Source organism: Chionomys nivalis, chromosome 15, assembly GCF_950005125.1.
Source record: "Chionomys nivalis chromosome 15, mChiNiv1.1, whole genome shotgun sequence".
Lineage (NCBI taxonomy): Eukaryota > Metazoa > Chordata > Mammalia > Rodentia > Cricetidae > Chionomys > Chionomys nivalis.
This window is the reverse complement of record NC_080100.1, coordinates 48920118-48942316: the sequence shown is the minus strand read 5'-3', so window position 1 is coordinate 48942316 and position 22199 is coordinate 48920118. Positions and strand designations below refer to the sequence as shown.

Below are 22199 nucleotides of genomic sequence, written 5' to 3'. Positions count from 1 at the left end.
TTCTGTTTAAATACTTCATTCAAAATTTTTTATCTTACAAAAACCATGGATGCTTTCTTTTAAATCTAAAAGTGACACTGTCACTAAGACATAAAGAGATAAGATACTTTGATTTCATGTGTTATGGATCACTTATATATCTATGGTAGAAAAATATTTGTAAATAGTATCTCACCTGCTTCTATTAAAAGTCTGAATATTAAAGGTATGAAAATCAACAGGAGGCAGCAGCGTAACAGCTCCCGGCCACGGGCTCCCGGCCACGGGCTCCGTCTACATCTCACAGAATTCAAGGCTGCTTCGTTTGCGGGCTTCTACAGCAACTCCCCCCCCACGTTCCGTTCGTTATTTCATCTCAGTCAGAATGTGATATAGGGTGATGACTGAGGATCTAAACCACCTACTTTGACTGGACTCTAGCTACTCTAATAGGGACAACTGAACTAAAGAAACTCAAGTAACTCGTGTTTTATTCATTTTCCAAACATTTAATGGATGTAATATGCCTAAGAGTTGTTCGAGAATGTAGGTAATAGCTAATAAAGTATAGCAACTGCTTGTCTTAAGCAGCTTACACCCCAGTGGACGTAAACAAGAATAGAACACACAGGGCCTGTGAAGGTAGCTTAGTCATACAGACCTTGTCTTACATGACCAAGACCTTGGGTTTGAGTCCCAATACTGAAAAGCAAAACAAAACCAAAGTGAAAGAAGGTAGGCCCGACAACACAATCCTATAGAAATAATTCCAGCTATTAGGGATACTGAGGCGAGAGGCCTATAAGTTCAAGGCCAGCCTTGGCTATTAGGTAAGTTCAAAGTCACCTAGGTGAGACCCTATTTTAAAATAGGAGAGAGAGAGGATGTTGTTCAGTGGTAGAGCACATACCTAATATATGTGAGGTTCAATCACAAGAACCAAGCCCCCCAAACTCAACAAACAAACAAAGAACAACTAAACAAACAACAACAACAAAGGGCGGTATGCTCAGAAAGGAGAAGTACTACAAACCGAGCAGCACAGGGAGAACACAGGCTGAGGGGAGGAAGGCCGGCTACAGTACATCACAAGTGAGCTGCCGATCTTTCACCTAAAACTGGCCTCTCTATACTACAGACTAACACCTGCTGCATTATATCAAACTGAAAATATCACAATATTTGCATTAATAAACAATCTAGATCACTTACAACTTACAATTGTGAATTCACTTCCATTATGTACATGCAAGATCAGTCTTCAAACTGCAGCCTCAAGGAACAAAGAATGAGACGAACACCGCCAGCTTTGCGTGCCCCGCTCCCTCTCCGACAGACGGGGTCTCACTATGTTTTTAGCCTAGGTAGCCTCTGACTCATCATCAGACTTTGCTGTTTTTTTCTGTAATGAATTTTATCCACATCCTCTTGATTTTAATGTAAACACAAGTACATAAAGAGAGCCGGGCACGATGGTGCTGTATGCCTGTCTCACTGCACTCTCCCTACATAACCCATCCTACGGTCTTTTAAAGGTTTGCTATCAGGATGGCTCATGATAAAAACACTGCCTAGGGTTGACTTTGAGGATTTTCATGCTTCTCTCCACCCATCCACAACAGTTCAAAGCCCAGACGAAAAGCTGGCGGAAGAAAACACAGAACTTTGTTTAGGTGTCCCACCTTCTCCCAGGGCCTTGCGAGGTCAGCTCCTTCCAGCCTTCACCTCAGGACTGTCAACCCTGCAGAAATCTCTGATGTCACTCTTTAGCCCTCACTCCACCTCACTCTCTGCATTGTTTCTTTGGGATTTTCTATTTCTCACACTAGGGTGTAAACTTCATGAGGGCAGAACTTTGTCCAACCACTGGTAATGCCTCTAGCGCTTACAAGAGTCCAATGGGAGATAAGTACGCAGTACCCGCTCACACATCAGAAGCTCTGGCTAAACAATAAACTGGGGAACATAAGCTACCTCTCTTTCCTCAACAACCTGACCACCAACCTTCCTTTTACAATCTGAGAACAGAACAAGACAGGCAGGGGATGGAAGTAACCACCATTCCTTTCTCCCATAGTCCTCACCGCTGAAGCCAACACCTAGAAGTGAGTCATTACCCCCCTTTTCCACAGTCAAAGCGACAACTTTAACCAAGATAGAACCTAAGTTAAATCAGTCAAGATGAATTTAAAAACACTTGAAAGGTTCAAACTGACACCGATAAATGATAATGAAAATGATAAAAAGCCGAATTACTCTATAGATACCTTGCCAGGTCTGTTGACCCTAGACCCAGGGCGATGTGAAGGAAATAATGCCAGGATGTCTCGGAGAAAAGGAGAGAAAGCAATGCTCTCTGCTGGTAGAGTTCTGTGCAAGTAACAATTCCCAGAGCCATTAACATTTTCTCTGTAACTTTTCCTATTCCAGAAACCTACAAGAGAATCCACACCTAGATGAAACTGGGTGTGTTCAGGGTGGTATAGTCACAGATGAACCAACATTTATAATTTAGGATTTTAAAATGAGATTATAAGTGTGGGCGTGTTTGAAGGAGAATGTTGAACGCACAGTCTTGAACATGATAAATAAACCGCCACGAGTAAGAGTTGAGGACTATAGTCTTCTGCAGCTAACAAAAGGTATGAATAGCATTTTCGCTTGCCTTGCAAGAAGACTTACTATATTTTGGTCACATAGCTTAATTCAACAGAATTTTTAAAGGCCCCTAAAAAAAAGTTCTGTGAGCATACAAATTTTGGAAATGGTAGAGCAAACAAACAAAACTTTTTAGTACAATATTTGTGATTATTTAATATACCAATATCTACACTCCGATGGGATTTAGAATCTTGTTTTTGACAAATTAAACCAAAGTACTTCACCATCTTTAAAATAATAAACTTTCCCATAAGGTACCAGAGATGACATATAATAAAATATTTATTATTTATAGCATACTCTATATCTTATGTTTTTTATAACTAAGAATTTTTAAATTATTTTATAATTAAGGACTTTTAAATGAGATTTTAAAATCTCATCGATATTTGAACTTACCCATTATTTGAACCTAGAACTAAAAAAAAAAAAGAACACTTATTCAAACCTTAGAAAAACTACTGTGTGTATATAGCACCTAGGAATCATCAACATTGTGGCCTTTGCTATAGCCTTTTCCTTGAACATTGAGCAATACGTTATATAAACTCAATCATAGCTATTATTTTGAGCAGGCTCTAGACTGTCACATAGTATAGGGTCAAATTGTTAAAAAATAAATAAATAAAGAAGACATACAGCACAAAAATCCAGAAGCTATAAATAATAAAATATGTCATTTCTGCATCCTTGTGGAAAATTCTGTCATCTTAAGATGGTGAAGTACTTTGGTTTAATTTTGTCAGAAACAAAATTCTCTATCCCTTTGAAGTGCACACCTATTCGTCTACCAGCTGCCTGACTGAAGAGCCAGGGGAGCACTAAGCTGCAGCTGAAAGCCCTCCTCCACGTGCTCCCCTTGCGTCCTCTGCTCTTGGCAGGTATGGACTTACAAGTCCACCATCTCTTATTTACTTTAAGCGCTCCTGCAGCCGATTTCCTTAAACATGACTTCCAGGGTTCTGAGCACAGCAAAGTTCTCACCTGCCATCTATTATTTTACGACTATTCAGCAAAGAATATTTACTATCTGTCTGGCGCCTCTCTTGAATTCAGAGTATGTGCACAAATGATGATTTCACATAAAATCCCACCTTCCTAATAGGCAGGTCCTTGATGAAGTCCATCACTGCTTTTCTGCTGGGGAGAATTTGGTACTGTCCATTTGGCTTATTCTTATCACTGCACACTTTTGCGAGCATTGTGTTGGGGGCAATACCTTCAAAAGAAGAGGAATCAATCATTCAAAGAAGTTGCTATGTATAAGTTAACTATGTGATAAGAAAATGAAGTTAAATGCAAATAATCTGAAATGACATTTGGCTACTGGCAATGTCCCCAGGGCTTTCTGTACCTTTAGGGAAAGGGAATGGACTCGCTGTGGCAGGGAAACGAGGACTATTTGAGTCTCCACATTTTCACATCCAAGCATAATTTCTGAACTGAGTAACACCAAGTGCCAGCGCCTTACTTACAACTGCACTAGGAGGAAGGGTTGTTTCTCAGAGAAGATCCAGAATATAGCTATGATGGATGCTTACTTTCCGAGAAGGTTTTCTGAATGTAAACTTTCACATTAAAAATATAAATATTCTGACTTACAGTATATTAAAAGCAACAACAATAAAAACTTAATCTTTATTGCTACTCATAGAGAAACCACCACACACTATGATTTACAATTTCTAGGAGTCTTAAGACAACTTATAGTAAGTAATATATAAATATATTTGTTAATAGTTCATTTTGGTCTTTATAGATATTTTCTTAAAGCTGATTGTGCATGCTTATCCTTTTGGAATAGAATACATTACCCCAACACACATGACTTCACAAGATAATATTTTTTATAATGTGATAATTTGTTTATCACAGACGTTGTGATAAGTGGTTTTAACTATTATTAGTCTCTGTGCTAAGGCTCTGTGATGCTCTTAGGGGTTGATGATATATGGAAAGTGGGGGGACTTTGTTGGCTTTGTTTTTTTTACCAGATGTTCTTAAGTTGCTATGCTGCAAATTGATCTTTTTCTTGGTGGGAGTTCGGGGAGTTCATCAACTTTCATGTATCTAGGTTCTCTCCTACAACATAATCTAGTACAAGTGCCAATCAAATATTCTGTACAAACCGAACTAAAATATATTTTACACTTAAGGATTACTATTCTAGATTTATGATATTTTTTGCCCTGGGCCATAGGCTTTTTGCTTAATAACAGCTCACCTGTAGGTTTAGCTAGCCTCAGTAGATAGAAGTAGCTAGAAGCCAAATCAAATGCTACCATCTACTTTCCAACAAGGAACATGAGGCTGGGAATATCCCCTTAAATACCTGCGCTCGCTGTCAGTGTTGTTTTCTGTTCAATTCTGAAGCGAATTTCCTTTACCACTTCCTCAGCTGATGTTCCAAAAACAACCGAATTTTGGAGTATTTGAAGATTGCTTTGTTCTTCAGAGTTCAGCTGGGAAGGATTTCCTTCGGGTTGCAAATCAGGAGGACTGTCTTCAAACAGGAGCGGGGAGATGGACCCTTCATCCTCATTCAGTTTGTCAGCTTCCTCACCTGCTTCACCCGAGTCTAAAGACAACAGCAACAAGTCACCTTCATTTTAAGGAGCACACATTTCTAGGCTCGGTCTCACTTCATTCTGCCTTCCCCTACCCCAATCCCCTCTATTGTTTTTCTCTGTCTTCCCCCTGCCCTCCCTCTGTGTGTGTGTGCACATGCATGAGTCTGCTAGAGACAGTTTAGGAGCCCTCACTGGCCTCACTTAACCACAGAGCCCACGCTAGCCTTGAGCTATGATGGAGGGTGCCCAAGTCTTCTAAGACTGGGATTACAGGCATCAGTGTCCACCTCTCTTCCTACACGGCTGAAAACAAACCAAATTCAGTTTTGTTTCTAGAAACCGAGACAAGAAGGGCTATCAAAAATCATCGTAACTATATAGTAAAGAATGCAGTCAGGCTCTCCTTAAAAGACCATTATCCATTTCTTTAGTGCACATTTTAAAGAAAATAGTTTAACTTCGGAAGTCCATTACTTTTTAAGAAAATAAATATTTTTCACAGTATTCTTCTCTAAGGGAAAAAAGATCCTTTTAAGCTAAAATTAGGAACGAGGAGGAAAAAGCGTTAAACAATAAGAGTAATTGCAACAAAAATTAAATTTTGTTTTGAAGGAAGAAAAACTTAATTTTTCTTTATTCATGGAAGAAACCTTAAAAATATTAAAATACTCTCAAATGTCCCTTTTCAAATGCTAACTCACTCCATTCCCCTCACAGAGTTTCTCTGTGTAACAGCCCTGGTTGTCCCAGAACTCACTCTGTAGACCAGGCTGGCCTCAAACTCACAGAGATCCGTCTGCCTCTGCCTCCCAAGGGCTGGGATTAAAGGCATGCACCAGCAGCACACTTTTAAGTTGCTTAAAAATTTCTTTCACTGAGGGTGCTTTGCTATAAATGGAAATTACTTCTGAAAGTTGAACTTCTTTATACAAATTCTTAGAGTCTGATCCAATATTTGAAGGTCCTGATTTAAAATAAAAAAGTGTAATTATCACAAGATCTCCTGAGTAAATTGGGAGCATGGGGACCTTGGGGGATGATTGAAGGAGAGAGGGGAGAGGCAGGAAGGGGAGCAGAGAAAAATGTAGAGCTCAATAAATATCATGGAAAAAAAATTTTTAAAAAGTGTAATTATCAATACAATGGAAAATGTTATTATTAAAAAGTAAAGATATTATTGTTATTATTAAAAAGTAGTTGGGCATAGTGGTACATGCTTGTAATCCTGGTACCCAGAAACTTGGGAGAATAAGGCAGGAGGATAGCAAGTTCGTGCTTATCCTGGGATGCAGAGTGAGGTTCCATCTCAAACAAAGAAACACATTATTTTTTAAAAATGTAAGATAACCAATTAGTTATTAGCTTATGCCCATTTTTCAAATATAGTATAAAATACTTTACCTTGATACCAATACTAAAGATATTCACATGAACTATTCCATTAAAAACTATTCTTTAAGCTTATAATAGGAAAAAAAAAAGCTTATAATAGGATAAAACAATTTAAATGTATTTATAAGATCAATAACAGAGTTTTCTGATCCCATTTCATAACGTGTATTTTCCAAATTAAGGTAAATGCAGAAGCAACAATTAAATTCTTTATTTTATTTTAGCCCAGGTTAGCCTTAAATTAACTACACATTCCGCCCAGACTGGTCTTGAACTTCTAATTCTATTGCCTCAGCCTTCAAAATGTTGAGATTATGGGTATGAAAACATACTGGGCTTAATTAAATTAAATTCCAAACAATTGAATGCACTTTACTTAAAAAATGAACTTGGTCTATAGAAAATGTCTAAAGATAAATATAAATAGTATAACAGATACCTGATTAATTTCAAACTTTAATTACAGCATATGAACTAATTTATAGATAGAAGTTTCCCAAATCTGAATTCACAAGCCACATTCATAACACAACCTATTTTTATTACATCTGTGCTTCAGGTCATTTCCATTTTTATATTCTGATTTTTAAACCTTAGAGCAACTTGGAGGGGAGCAGAAATACAGAACAGCTGGATGAAGGTCGCCCAGAAGCCCTTTCCTCCAATCGGCTGACTAGAAGTCAATCACAGTAAAGAGCTACAGACAAATGGCAGGCCAGGTATGTACCACCCAGGTGCCACGCCGTCTCTGCTGTGGTTCCAGGAAGCAAAGCGTGCTGCCTCTGGAGCATCAGAGCCGCTGCAGAGCAACACAGGCGTCTTCTCAACCCCAGCTGTGCTTTGCTTGCATGTGGCCTGGCTGTGTAACACACTGCAGAAGTGGTTTCCCTCTCCTGACCGGAAGCCCTTCACTGCTTTCAGGACTGAAGCAACGAGAGCACAAAGCTAGATGAGAGCACGCATCTGCATTTCAGCCACTCAAGCACGCAGCTTGATGTTGTTATTCTAAGCTTCTCTGTCCAGGAATTATTACTCTCTTTAATACATACATATATATATATATATATATATATATATATATATATATATATATTTCCATCAAAGAAAAAGAGAGACCTACCTCCTAGGAAATAAGGTAATGAGGCTTCAACTTGATGTCTATATTGACCTTGCTGCAAACAAGGTGATCTCCTAACAGTGTAAGGCTTAGAATTTGATGCTGTCAGTGCACAGTGGCACACGCCTTTAATGCTAGCACTGGGGAGGCAGAGGCTGGAGGATCTCCGTGAGTTCCAGGCCTGTTTGGTCTACAGAGTGAAGTCCAGGACAGCCAGCGCTCAGCTAAGGGCTATGTAGAAAAAGCCATTTCTAAAGAATAACAGCAATAGCAGCAACAACAAACCCCCCAAAACCATAAAAAAAAAAAACCAAAAACAACAACAACAAAAAAAAAACACAACAAGAGAGGCAGAGATGGGGGGCGGGGAGGGAGAAGAAGAAGAGAAAAAAATTGATGCCATTGTACAACTACCATTTTGTTCAAGGAGCGTTACTAACATGTTTCTCCACACTGCCGACCCCTTTGATGCTGTGAATGAGTTACACACATGAAATGGGGCTGCAATGTGTGAACGAGAATCCCTTTAGGTCACCTTCTCAGATGGGTGAACTTTGTTCAAGGAGTCAAGACAGGGCAGACATTTGAAGTAAAAGATCTTTTGGCAAAGGGATTGGAAGCAGAAGGAATGTGTTAACATCATAATGTTTTGGATAAATGATAAAAGTATAGCTTGGCAAACATACGGAGTCCTGAAATTTTCAATTGTACAGAAGAGTCATGGAGGGCCTGGGGCGATGCCTTCGTGGATAAAGCGCTTGCTAACCAAGCTTGAAGACCTGTGTTGGGCTCTGCAGTACCTGCATAAAAACCTGGTGGGGAAGGGGGCACCCAGGGGTCAGGGGTAATGAACACAATGATAACAAAACCCCAGAGCTTACCAGAAAATCAGTCAGCTCTAGATTCAGAAAGAGACCTTGACTCAGAAAATAAAAATAAATAAATAAGGTCTCCACCTTCGCGTGGGAGTGGAGGCACTGAGTCCACTACTGCCTCCAACCCCTGAGTTGTAGTAAGGCCTCAGTAAGGTGTATGGGGAAGAAGGGAGAACGAGGTCATAAATCTTTGCAGGACTGAAAACAGTCACATTATCGTATTACAACTAGATTATAGAAAACCTGAGAAACAAAGAAAAACAAAATCAACAAAGATTTTAGTGTGTTTGAGGCTAATCTTTTTTTTTTTTTTTAAAATCTGATTTCTATCAACAACAACAACAACAAAAAGGGCACTTTAAACAGGAACTTCCTCCACTTCTACGTCATCTGAACCCTTTGATATTAAGAAAATAACTGCTCTGCAGCTACCCCAGAGAAGAACTCTGCAGATCCTCCAAGTCCCGAGAGCCCACATTGTCATCTGACTTTAAAGACTGCAGTACTTACAGCTCACATTCTGATTTACATGTTTGCAAAGACAGATCTCATCCTATCCTATATGCACAGCTGAATCAACCGGGGTGATTCAAAGGCTGATTTCTGCTACTATTTAGTTGGTAGTTCTAATAAATTGCTTACCAATTTTTACAGAATTTCCCGTTTTGCTGAAATACCTTCTTTTGTCCTCAGGCCAATCTCGCCTTTCCTCTAAGTGCTGTGTTATATTCAAGTAGGCCTCATCCAGACTCACGGCCATAAAGTTGGGATCATATTCAGCAAGAATCTCCTTCACCTTCAAAAAGAACAACCACAACAAAAGTTTAAATTCTGCTGCCACAGCAAAACCTCCTGTCTTATGTATCTGATAAAAAGCACTAATATTCTTACTTTGCATCTATAGTAATGATCCTGCAATCAATAGCTCACGGATTTAAGGAATAAATAATTTACTACCCGTGGATATTTGTCAAATTCTCTTTTGCACTAAAATAGATCATGAAGGCAGAAGACTGTGAAATAGCCTCATCTGATGCAACCTGAATCTAGCATCCTACATCTAGAAACACAAAACAAGTCAAATAAATCTCACACAATATTCCAATAGGAACAAAGTGGTCAATCAAAAGTACTCCCTCTCATCTCTTTTCTGAAGATTTTTTTTTTGTTTATTTAAAAGCAGAATGTAAAGAACTACCATGTTTTAGAGAGCAGTACATTTCAGTTAATCATTATATGAACAATAATCACACAAAATAAAGCTCTACTATTTATAGGAATCTGGACTGGAAAAGATGATAAATCTATAGAAAAACAGCATGCTTGCACTAAATGAAAGATGAAAATTTGGAGTGTCCTTGTGACAGGCAAGAAATACACAAAGATTAGAATCACAGCTAATACAGTTCAGCAAAGCCTTTTATATGGGGTAACTTGATTACGTAAGATCATGAAGGAGTCTCTTTGCTGTTTGTCTTTTAACTACACAAGGATTAGCTGAAGTAAGAGGGAAGGATTGCCAAAATTACCTAGTTAATAGAAAATATCTTTGCTGAATTGTTAGTCTTCATCTAACATTTAAAAGCTTTGATTCACTTCATTAGAGAACTTTCTGTTTTATAAAAAAGTAACTGTTCTATCTTAACAGAGTCACGAACAACTGAGGGGAATTTTAGAAAATGATGATGTACAACTTGCCATACTTTTATTCAGAGTGCTTTAAATAGCTTTGTTCTTGTAGAAGGAGCCGTTCTGTAGCAGGCGCGAATGCTATCTCTCTGGTGAAGGGGACACGGGCAAGCCTGCGCCTGGCAGTCCTCTAAGACTCTGAATGAGCCGTGCTCCCTGGAGGCAAGGCCTAGTACCGCTCTCAGAACGAAACAGACTGCTCCCGTAAACACCAAGCACTTGATAAGAACAGCAAGGTTACCCTAACGTTTGGACAAAACAGAAGCTCCTTAAATTTATTAGCCAGGCCAGAAACATTAATGCATCAACACTGCATTTACATGTAAAACTCATTTGCTATATTAACTAGCAAGACGTTGCTCAAATTTGAAGATTTTTCCAACTTACGTAAATAAGCAGATGATAGATAACTAAAAATAATTTAGTTCTCATGTCATATTGTCAGAAGTTTTACGAAGCTAGAGTATGATTCAAGGTCTTTCTTACAAAGTTCTCGTAAGATTTTTTTTTCAATTACCAAACCCTGTACTCATGCTGATGTTTATTTTTTAACTGTGTTTACAGAAAAAATTATTTAAAATATGTTCTCTTTGCCTACCACTTTTTCAAAAATAGGAACAAAACAATTGATTTAAGAGACTGCTTTTGAATGAATAAACCTGTTTTAGTATGGTGGCAATATTTCTAGGGAAAGTGAGGTAGAATAAAAATAAGGGAATTTAAAGCTAACTTGCATGTCTAACTGATTGTAAGCACTGTATCAGAACTAGAGAGCTGGCTCAGCAATTAAGAGCACACATGCTCTTCCAGAGGACCAGAGTTTGGCCACTAGCACCCATGTCAGACGTCTAACAGTTACCTCTGAGTCTGACTCCAGGAAATCTACTGACCCCATAGGCATCTACACAAATGTGCCTACCACACACAGGCATAAACACATACATACAATTAAAAATTAACAAAAAAAAATCTTGAAAAAATAAAAAAGTGGTACGTTATAGTTTTAGTATTTAGATAGCTGCCTTCTTCTCCTTCTCTTTCTTTTCTGATAGATGCTCATATACCTTAGGCTGACCTCAAAATTACTGAGTGGTTGACGTTGGCCTTGAACCCTCATTCTCCTGTCTCCACACTGCAAGAACTACAAGCCATGCTCAGACTCTATGGTACACTTCACTGTGTAACAGCAGTCCAAAAGTGATGTATGTGCAGCACTCCAGATCTTAACCAAGGAATTAAGTCTCCACACTTATAGATCAATTTTAGTGAAAATCAAAGAAATGATACTTTTTCATAGTGATAATTCAGGATTGAAAATTATGTAAACAAATCACTATATTTTATTCTTTTTGAAGCAAGAGAGTATCCCTCTTTTTTTAAGTTTCATAGGCAAAACATGATCAAGTAGCTCTATAAGATTATGAAACAATCTAATCACGTGAAGTGAATTTTGTTTCTGTTTAGAGACAGGCTTGGTGACCCAGGCCAGCCTGAGCTACACAGTGAGTTCCAGGACAGTCAGAGTCAAAACAAGCAACAACAACAAAATGATTATGTAAATTTAATTTAGAATAGATTGAAATTAATGAGTAGCTTCTATAAATTAGGAATATTAGGTTACTCTAGAAAAATTATTTAAAATTAACATTATGCTTTAATTATTATTATTATTATTATTTTTATTTTTTTTTTGGTTTTTTCGAGACAGGGTTTCTCTGTGGTTTTTGGAGCCTGTCCTGGAACTAGCTCTGTAGACCAGGCTGGTCTCGAACTCACAGAGATCCGCCTGCCTCTGCCTCCCAAGTGCTGGGATTAAAGGTGTGCGCCACCACCACCCGGCTATGCTTTAATTATTAAGGCTTTACAAAGTTTTGAGAAATGGTAGAGAATTGAGAGATTGAGAGTAGACGAAAAATACATGGAAGGCAAAGCGTCAGGAAACAGAACAATATGTCTGGATACATTATAAACTGCTCACCCTTCACTGTGGCTAAGACCACATCTTGACAGTCTAAGGCATCTGGAGTTGAGAGTAGGTGACAGAAAGCCAGTAAAAGGGTTTGGGGTGAGACAGTCACTTACCTCCTTACTCACAGCTCGGTATTTGTCAAAGTTTGGGGGCACTATAATAAGTTGTGGGCAGAGTCTCTTAGCAATAAACCCTGGCAAGGCTGCACGAACACCAAACCTCCTTGCATGGTAATTTGAAGTAGCCTGAAAGAAAATGGACCGCACAGGGAAAAATAAACAACCCTAAATGGACATATTGATCAGTGCATTCATAAGAAACACATTACTGGTGTGCATTTTCAATTCAAGGGCATTTCTTTAAAAGCACTGTCTTGGACCACATCTTGACTTTCTTAAAAAACCATGACCCCGTCTCATTGTTATTTCTAAATTTATACCATGGTACCAAGTAATAAGTAGGACTGAACTAATAATTTTTTTTAATAGGTGTGGTGGTGGATATCTAGGCATCAGGAGACTAAGGCAGGAGAACTACTAGTTTAAGGTTCAAGGTTGGCCTATTCTGCATGACAAATACTGGCTTTAAATAATTTAAAAAATATTTCCAGTAATTAAACTTCAGTGGTTTTAAGGTATGTTGTAATATCATATACATCTAAGTGTGGATGAGAGGAGATGTGCTATGAAACTAATAGTAAATAATATAGAATAGTTTTACGAGGTGTGAGTTCCTCAGATTTTGAGTTTGTAGTACACTGTAAATAGTAGCATCTATCTTTCCTTCCTTCCTTCCTTCCTTCCTTCCTTCCTTCCTTCCTTCCTTCCTTCCTTCCTTCCTTCCTTCCTTCCTACCTACCTACCTACCTATATCTGTCTATCATCTGTCTACCCCTCTCTCTCTCTCTCTCTCTCTCCCTCCCTCCGTCCCTTCCTTCCTCCCTCCCTAATATTTTGTTTGTTTGTTGGATTGTTTCTCAAGATAGGGTTGGTTTTTCTGTGTAGCACTGGCTGTCCTGAACTTGCCCTGTAGACTAGGCTGGCCTGAAACTCAGAGGTTGGCTTGTCTCTGCCTCCTGAGCGCTGGGATTAAAGGCTGTTTCATCACTGCCTAGTTCAGCGACAATTTTTTTACTTTACTCTTTCCTTAAAAAATTTATTCTTATTTCATGTGCACTGGTGATTTTGCCTGCATGTATACTTGTGTGTAGGTGTCAGATCCCCTGGAACAGGACTTACAGTTGTGAGCTACCATGTGGGGCTGGGAGTTGAACCTGGGTCCCCTGGAGCCATCTCTCCAGGCCTCTACACTTTTATTTTGTTGCTATTTTTTGTTTTTCGAGACAGGGTTTCTCAGTGTAGCCCTGGCTGTCCTGGAACTAGCTCTCTAGCTCTTGTAGACCAGGTTGGTCTTGAACTCACAGAGATCCGCCTCTCTCTGCCTCCTGAGTGCTGGATTAAAGGTGTGCACCACCACCGCCAGGCCTACATTTAACTCTTATCAGAAGGTAGAGTCTAGTTCCTCAGGCCAAGTGACATTGCCTATGACTTACTTAAACTAAAAGAATTAAAGGAAATTATGCTGCGAGTCCTGAAGCCTTAGTCTTAAGAACCTGCAGCTTACGCTCTTGATTTTTATGGTTGTGCAGCCACTAAGCATTTAGAGCATACTAAAAGGTATATTGCAATACTTCGTGACAAGGAAATGAGGACGCTAGAGGTAGAAGCCACTTTAATCACCACGGTAGAAGTAAATCCATCTTGAATTTCCCCTGTTAGATGATGCTAACTAATCCCAGAAAACACAGCCAACTCGCCCTTACTGAAACCTGCATAAAGTAAAGAATTACAAGGAAAAAAACATACTTTTCTGCAGGAACAGAAGAGGTCGCTTACGCAGCAATGGATGCTGCCATGGAGTCTCAGCCCTGATCCTCAGTGCCAACTTAGAACATTTCAAAAATTCATCAAATTCACCAAAAAAATTCTATGTGTAACAGACTGAAAGAGCCAAACACTACATGTAACCTTTTTTTGTTTGTTTGTTTACTAAAACAAAAAATAATTAGCTTTAACTCTCTCCAGAAGGGTCCATTAGCTTAGCACATAGAAAAGGACCTAAATCTTTGTTTAATATGAAAAGAATAAGCTTAAATTTGAAGTTTCAACTTTTAGGTTAGAAACTGTTGGAGAGAAAGAATTTGTGAATTCCAAAACCAGTGAGTTTAGTTCAAACATGGCCACAGAATCTGTGTGTAAGAAAGCACATACGCACATACAATTATTTTCTTTCCAATTTCATTGCTGGTTTATAGGAAAATAGAGTACATTTCAACTTTAAGAACCAGATGATCAGTAGCTGCCTACATAGTCATGATAGATTAGAGATTCATAATAACGCAATGGTAGGTCAGAGCTTTTAGTTACCTCAGGCACTGGAAAGTCAGCAGCAGGGAGGAACTCTCCGTGTTTCTCTTGTGTGTTCTGTAATACGAATGCCTCTCTATCCTAGCTGCTACTTTTACAGGAGATGTGGTGCCTTGGGTGGCTGCTGCTTTTAATTATGTGTTCAGTCACAGGCATGGCTCCCGTTACTTTGGGTGGCATGGCTGTAAACGGGCTGCTGCTTTTAATTATGTGTTCAGTCACAGGCATGGCTCCCGTTACTTTACCTTGATTTAGGTAAGAAAAAAAATCAACTTAGCAATCATAAAAACAAATGATTCTGAGTTATGGGGAAATTAACTGCATTCTAGACATATTAGTAAGCTACATTATTCAAGAATAGGGGTTGGCAAATCCTCTCTGTAAAAGTTCAGAAAATACATAATCTCTTCAGGTTTTGCAGATGTGTTTTCTTAGCAACTATGCAACTCTATCCAATTGTGTTCTTTTAGTGTGACAATAATAAATAAGTGGCCATAACTTCTTTCCTCCAATTAATTTCTTTACAAAAAACGATGACAGGCTAGACTTGGTCCACAAGCCAGTTTCAAAACCTCTGGCTAAACATAACATTTCCTTTGCTTTTTCTTTCCAACTCTCACTAGAACCCTTTTGAAGAAGTAAATTTGCAATAGAAGGATACAAAAGCTATTGTGCTATTTTCCTGAGTTTGTATGTTTGGGCAATTTATTAATTATTTCTGCTTTCCTTTTTCTCGAGTGGAAGTAGAAATGAGTAGGATCAGTTACATTGAAAGGTTTCAGTAACTGAGCATGTGTAAGCCACCTGGAAAAGTAGCAAAGTCCTCAGCAAACCGAAATGAATAAGCTTATGCAATTTCCTTTTTGTTTTTGAACTTCACCTACTTACCAACATACTCATTGATCCTACAGCAATGGGTTTATCCTTCAGTTCCGGATTGTCTCTCATTTCCACAGCTGCATAGAAAGCATCCATGTCAACATGAACTATGGTATTGTTCAAATTCCGCTTCCGTTCCAATTCCATTGCAAATCGGTCAACCTTAATTTTAAAAAAGTTAATATACTTTAAGACAATATGATATCAAAATATCATTCATCATAAATTTTAATTCAGAAGGTATCTTTCTGTCTGCCAATCTGCTCATCTATCCACCCATCAATCTACTTACCTATTGGGTATATATTTTCTTGTATTTATGGGTATACAGTTTATTGCTGTTTATTAAGGTTAGTAATTGCCTTTATTTTCTTTTCTTTTATTATTATTTATTTTTTTTTTTTTTGGTTTTTCGAGACAGGGTTTCTCTGTGGTTTTGGAGCCTGTCCTGGAACTAGCTCTTGTAGACCAGGCTGGCCTCGAACTCACAGAGATCCGCCTGCCTCTGCCTCCCGAGGGCTGGGATTAAAGGCGTGCGCCACCACGGCCCGGCGTAATTGCCTTTATTTTCACACAGAGAGCCTACTACTATTATCTTAAGATTGTGTGTGAGTGCGAATGCTTACCCATGCACATGTGTTTAGGCAGGAGTGCCTTGGGTCTCTTCTGTTGCTCTCCCCTTATATTCTGAAACAGGATGTCTCATCGAACCTAGACTTGCTGTTTGAGCTAGGCTGGCTGGCCAGTGAGGACCTGGAACTCACCTGTCTCCCCACAGAGTGCTTGGGTTACAAACATCACACCTGGGTTCTGGGGACCCAGACTCAGGTCCTCACGCTTCCACAGCAAATACCCTACCCACTGAGCCCTCTGCCCAGACTGGCAGCCTATTTGAAAGTATAATTTCCTAGTAACTCTTCTTTCTACCCTCCCTGGAATATAGCAAGACCTTACCAAGCATTTAATGAATAAATGAGCTATCCCAGTTGCCTGTATCAAATCATGCTTACTGCTGAACAAATTTGAAGAAACTTATTATAACTCAAAGCTTCTATTTAGGTAAATTAAACAATTCCCATTTGACTCAAAATGTTAATGTCTTCAGATAGAAACAAAGGAAACACACAATAAGAGATTATACCTGTGGTGCATGACATAATGTTGCAAAATAATGTGCACATGAACATGCTGAAACACAAAGTAAATGATCCTTCCGTAAAACTACTTTTGCAGTGCTGTCTTGGTTAAGGTTTCTACTGCTGTGATGAAACACCACGAGCAAAAGAAACTTGGGGGGAAAAGGATTTATTTCGCTTACACTTCCAGCATCATTGACAGCAGTTAGGGCAAGAACTCTTAACAGGGCAGGAACCTGAAGCAGGAACCTGGAGGCAGCAGCTGACAAAGGGCATGGAGGAGGGTTGCTTACTGGCTTGCTTCTCATGGCTGCTCTGTTTTTAGAACTCAGGATATCAGCTTAGAAGTGGCACCACCCACAATGGGCTAGAGCCTCCCATATCAATCCCTAATTTAAAAAATGCCCTATAGGCTTGACTACAGCTTGATCTTATGGAGAGATTTTCTCAATAGACAGTCCCTCTTCCCTGACTCTAGCTTGTGTCGGGTTGACATAAATCTAGCCAGAACAAGAGCTAAAGTCTGAGACTGTTATTCTATACAAATATTCAATTGAAAACTGAAGATGAAGCATATTTTCATAAACTTTTAATATATATATATGTCAAATATAACAAGGCAGAATTATAATCTTTAAAAATTTTGGTCTCTTTGAAAATAAGTTATTGCACTAAAAGAAAAAAAAAGAGAAGTAAACATAGATAGAAATCAAATAGGCAAGAGAAAAAGGGGTTATATAGCAATCTATTCATAGCTTGCTTTTTACGGATGGCCTCTACTGATGCTGTATGTGTGCTTCCCCAGCTTACTCTGCAAAGGGCAGCTACGTGACAGTTTTAATTTTATCAACACATAAGGAAGCTGCCTAGATCATTAAGGGAAATCATAAAACAGAAATAAAACAAACACAATACACATGGAACATGGAACAATGTCTGGTACGTGGCACCAGTTCAATGAATGAAATCCACTATTGAAAGGATCAATGGCGGCATAACATAGAAACCCAAAGGGAGGGAAACAGCCCGAAGAAACAAGCCGTCTCCTAAATGAAAGCGACCTGCCTCATGCGGAGAGCCACCCCAGCCTGAGGGGCTCCGCACTGGCTGGGCTCTGTAGAGGCCTCTCTGAGCTCTGCCACAAGCTTTCAAGAATCAACTCAAACATCCCCATGAAAGTCAGCTGGGTCTTTCTCTTCTGCGCCAGAGAGTTAATCTACTTGTTTTCACCATGGTCCTTACTGATGCGATTGTAAACCATGAGTGCCTTCCGGAGAATGACCTTAGCTACCTTAAATTTTTTCCCATCAAGAAAGATAGGAAGGGAGGCAGATAGGAAAAATAAATATATATATTGATCCCAATATATTAAAGTTAGTTTTTTCTAAAGCAGTATCAGAAAACTCTAGAGGTAAGTGTTTCACTATACTGTCCTGAACAAAGTGAACTTTTCATCTTCACTCGGGTTTTATCCTGATTTCAAACTGCTTTTTCTAACACTTCAAATTTGAATAAGGTCATATGGCCCTGACTGCGGATGACAAACCATGGAGATTAATAAAAACTGAAATCTAATCTATAACAATAACAATATGCCTAAAATATGGATGAAGTAAGAATAAGGGAGTGGCCTCTGAAGTATTTTGGGCCAGGATAATCTAGAAAGGCAGAGATAAATAGAAAGCAAACCAAGTGGGAAAACTCCCCTCACACCCATAAATGAACGCTGTGGCATCCTCCTCAGCAATCTATTCTCTCTTGGACTAAGGAGAGCAAGCAGCTGCCAGAGGAAACCTCCCAGGGTGACTCACACATTCCACTTTCCTTTCCTATCTCTGTTAGTCACTCTCCTGGCCTGAGCCCGCTCTGCTGCTCCCAGAGCACAGCACCACTGCTCCGACCTTTCTTCTGCTTTAGGGCTCACTCAGGGTTTCACTTATCCCGGTTTCCTTCCAAATGGCTTTCACATCCAGATCTGGGGCTGTAACATCTACCTTCCTCTGTTACTTCTGAGAACTTGCGTGTCACTAGGGTTAAAAATAGGGACTTTCTTTTGAGTCTCAGTGTTGCCGCTCATCAGTTACTTGACACTGGTTAAATTAGTCATTTCGTCCCTTATTTGTAAAGCGGAAGGAAACTCACAGCAAAACGTCTGGAGGACTGAAGAGAAGATACTCATATAAAGTGTTCTCAGAGAGGGGTGTGGCAAGGGCTTGGGGGCAGTGCCGCTCACTTTAAGGTAGAAGTGACAGTTACCGAGTATAAATTCATGTACAGTCAGAACAATTCTGAGATAGCAATTATAACTCTTATAGATGAGAAAAATGAAAGTTTATAAAGATTAAGTAATTTGCTCCAAGTCTCAGGGCTGGCAAATAGGAGGGCTGGACTTGGAAAGCAGGTTACTCCGAAGTTTGTTTTCTTTCATTATCTTATGATGTCTCTCTATCACAGATACTGGCTTTTGTTTTTTCTGCTGTTGCTGTTTGTTTGTTTTGGAGACCCTCTGTTAGTTCTGGCTGTCCTGGAACTTGCTCTGTAGACCAGGCTGGCCTAGAACTCACAGAAACCCACTTGCCTCTGCTTCCCAAGTGCTGGGATCAGAGACATGGATACCACCCCTGGCCAACACAGACTTTGAATAGTCTTTAACACCAAAAAAGTTCAGACCAACTCAAACTATACAGTTTATACCCATACTGTATATTAACATAATTTCTTTTTAAGACTCTCAATTTCTATTACCTTTAGAAAAATGTGTGGAAAGAATGCTTTTTATTTTCTTGACTTAGTATTTTCATAAACGCTGCTGAGTTAATCCAAGTTAGTGAAGGCACTTGCTGAAATGGTCAAAATGCACTGATTTGCTATGCGGCTTCCACTTGACACAACATGGATGCTTGTTTATTCAATCCAGGAGCTCATTAGAAGATACTTTATAAGGTGACAATAATAACCCTGTGTTTTAAAGAAGTCCGATGAGGGTAGAATACGGTGGGGAAAATCAGAGGGGTTCAAAATGAACAGCCTGGCTTATGCCTGCAGACTACCTCAGCCTGACCTAAGGGATTTACACTATCCTAGCATATCACTATAATAAAATGTAGCTTGTGGAAAATGTGAGTCTAAACTAGAAACACTTTCCATGAAAAATCTGTTTTCTGAAACCTTCTGGACTCCTTGGGATTTCCTCAGCCTCCTCCCGTGTACACAGCTTCTTCTAGAGGAAGCTCAACAAATGAAACAATTCAACAATCAACATAAGACACATTTCCTGCCATTCCTGTTCTGGAAGATGCCAGAGAGGCTCTCATCAAACAGCTGTCTAAGACTGGAACAAAACCTGAAATTCTGCTGTGCAATGGAAGGCATTTTCTATTCCTCCACGTTAACAACAGGTTTACCTGCAAAATTAGTACGAAATCCCCAAAGTCAGTACAATGCACCAGCTATGTTCTTTTGTATTTGTAAAACTTTTATTAAAGATGTTTGTAGATTAAAGATCAATAAAACTCAACAAGTCTAGAAAGGAAATTGTTTAAGGAAGAAGGTCAATTTAAAGACAGCATTTTTTTGGACAGAACACAATTTTTTAAACTTGGAAAATCAAATCCTTCAGAATTTAACTGAAGCATATTTTATACTTCTGCTCAGTGAAAGAAACTATCAAGAGTCAAAAGATAAACTAAAAGAAGATATTTGCAAAATCAGGCCAATATGTGGTTGATACCCAAAATATATAAAGGATTCTTCAAATTCAATTTTAAAAAAAGCTAATTTGATTTAAAACCAAGCGCAAGGCCTGAGCAGATACCTCAACAAAGATGTATACATGGTAAATGAAAAGAGGTTCTCTAGTCTATGCCAATGAGTAAATGAGGAATAAAATGATATGATTCCATTATCCTCAACATCTCAGGAAGGCCCAAATTGAGAATACTGATGGCTCCAAAGACTGCTTAGAAGAAACAGCAACAGGGCCCTTCATCCATTATAATGAGAAAGCCAAACGGGATGGTCATCTTGGAAGAGAGTCTGACAGTTAAGTGGCGTTGAAAACTTAGTCCACACATAAATTGACGCATAGGCATCTATAGCAGTTTATTCATAGTTGCCAGACTTGGAAGCAAGCATGATGTCCTTCAGTAGGTAAACTGTTCTACGTTCAGACAGAGAATAACAGGCAGCACACGAAAGCAATGAGCTATCAAGCCACGAACAGACTTAAAGTAATCTAAGTGCATATTACTAAGTGACAGAAGCCAGTCTGAAAAGGCTACATACTGTATGATTCCAATTCCATGGCCTTCTGGCAAGGGTGGAACTTGGGACAGCGTGAAAAGATCAGTGCTTGCCAGGGATTAGTAGGGAGGGAAGGATGAATAAATATATCACAAAGGTTTTTACGGCAATAACTCATACTCTGTGTGATACTGTAATGGTGGATATATACTATTATAAACTTGTCTACACCTATAAGCATAAAACATCAGTATTGACTTATTGATTTTGCATGATAATACCATGCCATAGTAGGTGCATTAATAGCAACAAATGTAGTCACTTGTGGGAGATAATGCTTGGCTAGAGGTTCGCCTGTGTGAGGGCAGGGGAATCTTTACTTTTTGTTCAGTTTTGTTACAAACTTTAAACGGCTCTAAAAACTAAGCCTTATAAGGGACAATAGTGAATTTGACCATATAAGCTTCAAAATATGTGGTCAAACTAAAAAATTAAAAGATATATTGAAAATACAACTAGGACATATAGTGAGAAAAAAATCCTTAATACATAGGATCTCCTAAACGGAGAGAAATGGATATAAACTCCAGAACTGCGGAAGGGAACAGCATTAGACTGCTAGCTGAACCTCCAAACATATTCCCACTTCTTTCTGTTAAACAGAAAGGCTGGGCAGATGACCGCCCAGGTAGAGAGCATAGTTATGTGTGGCCCTGTAACTAGAGTTGCTGCCAAAAGAATGTGAGTTTAAATACTGTTTGCAACTTCTTTCTTACTTGTTTAACAGTGAATTATTTGCTTTTAATCTACCCAACACTACTTCTTCCTCACCAGGAAATGGAACATGGGATACTTTTGTCAGATCAGTAATTATAATAACAGCAGATGATGATTGAATAGTGTGATTTAAGAAAAATCTATGTCTGAAATTACTATGGTAATCAGAGCCAGGGATGCTGTGGAACTCCAGGCCTGGCCTGGCCAGTATTACCCTGAAGTCAGAACAACTGTGACTTCAGGCAAGAGACCCTCACAAGACCCAGCTTACTGACATTCCCTTCTAGGAAGAGTGGGGCAAGGGTGACTGGACTCATCTGAGATTACAATCATTCACTCCTTCCTGTGCATCCGGTTCCCCTCTGTACACACTCCTGTCCCTCTGCCTGTGGTCATGAGAGGTGACAGCACATAGGAGGTAGAAGGTCAGCTGCAGAAAGGACTCCATCCATGCAGATCTTGAGGTCATCACCCATGCTGGGCCGTG

At 39.2% G+C, this 22199-nt stretch overlaps 1 protein-coding gene across 1 annotated transcript in view; it reads right to left on the bottom strand.

The window, feature by feature from the left end:
• Positions 1–22199, bottom strand: part of Polk (DNA polymerase kappa) — a 59538-nt gene that overhangs the window by 10468 nt on the left and 26871 nt on the right. Inside the window, exons 4-9 of the mRNA XM_057790120.1 lie at positions 15567–15719; positions 12366–12497; positions 9237–9390; positions 4973–5218; positions 3735–3859; positions 2247–2413 (exon numbers count right to left, since the gene is read on the bottom strand). Of these exons, the coding sequence (XP_057646103.1) occupies positions 2247–2413; positions 3735–3859; positions 4973–5218; positions 9237–9390; positions 12366–12497; positions 15567–15719 (977 nt within the window). The remainder of the gene's footprint in view (positions 1–2246; positions 2414–3734; positions 3860–4972; positions 5219–9236; positions 9391–12365; positions 12498–15566; positions 15720–22199) is intronic.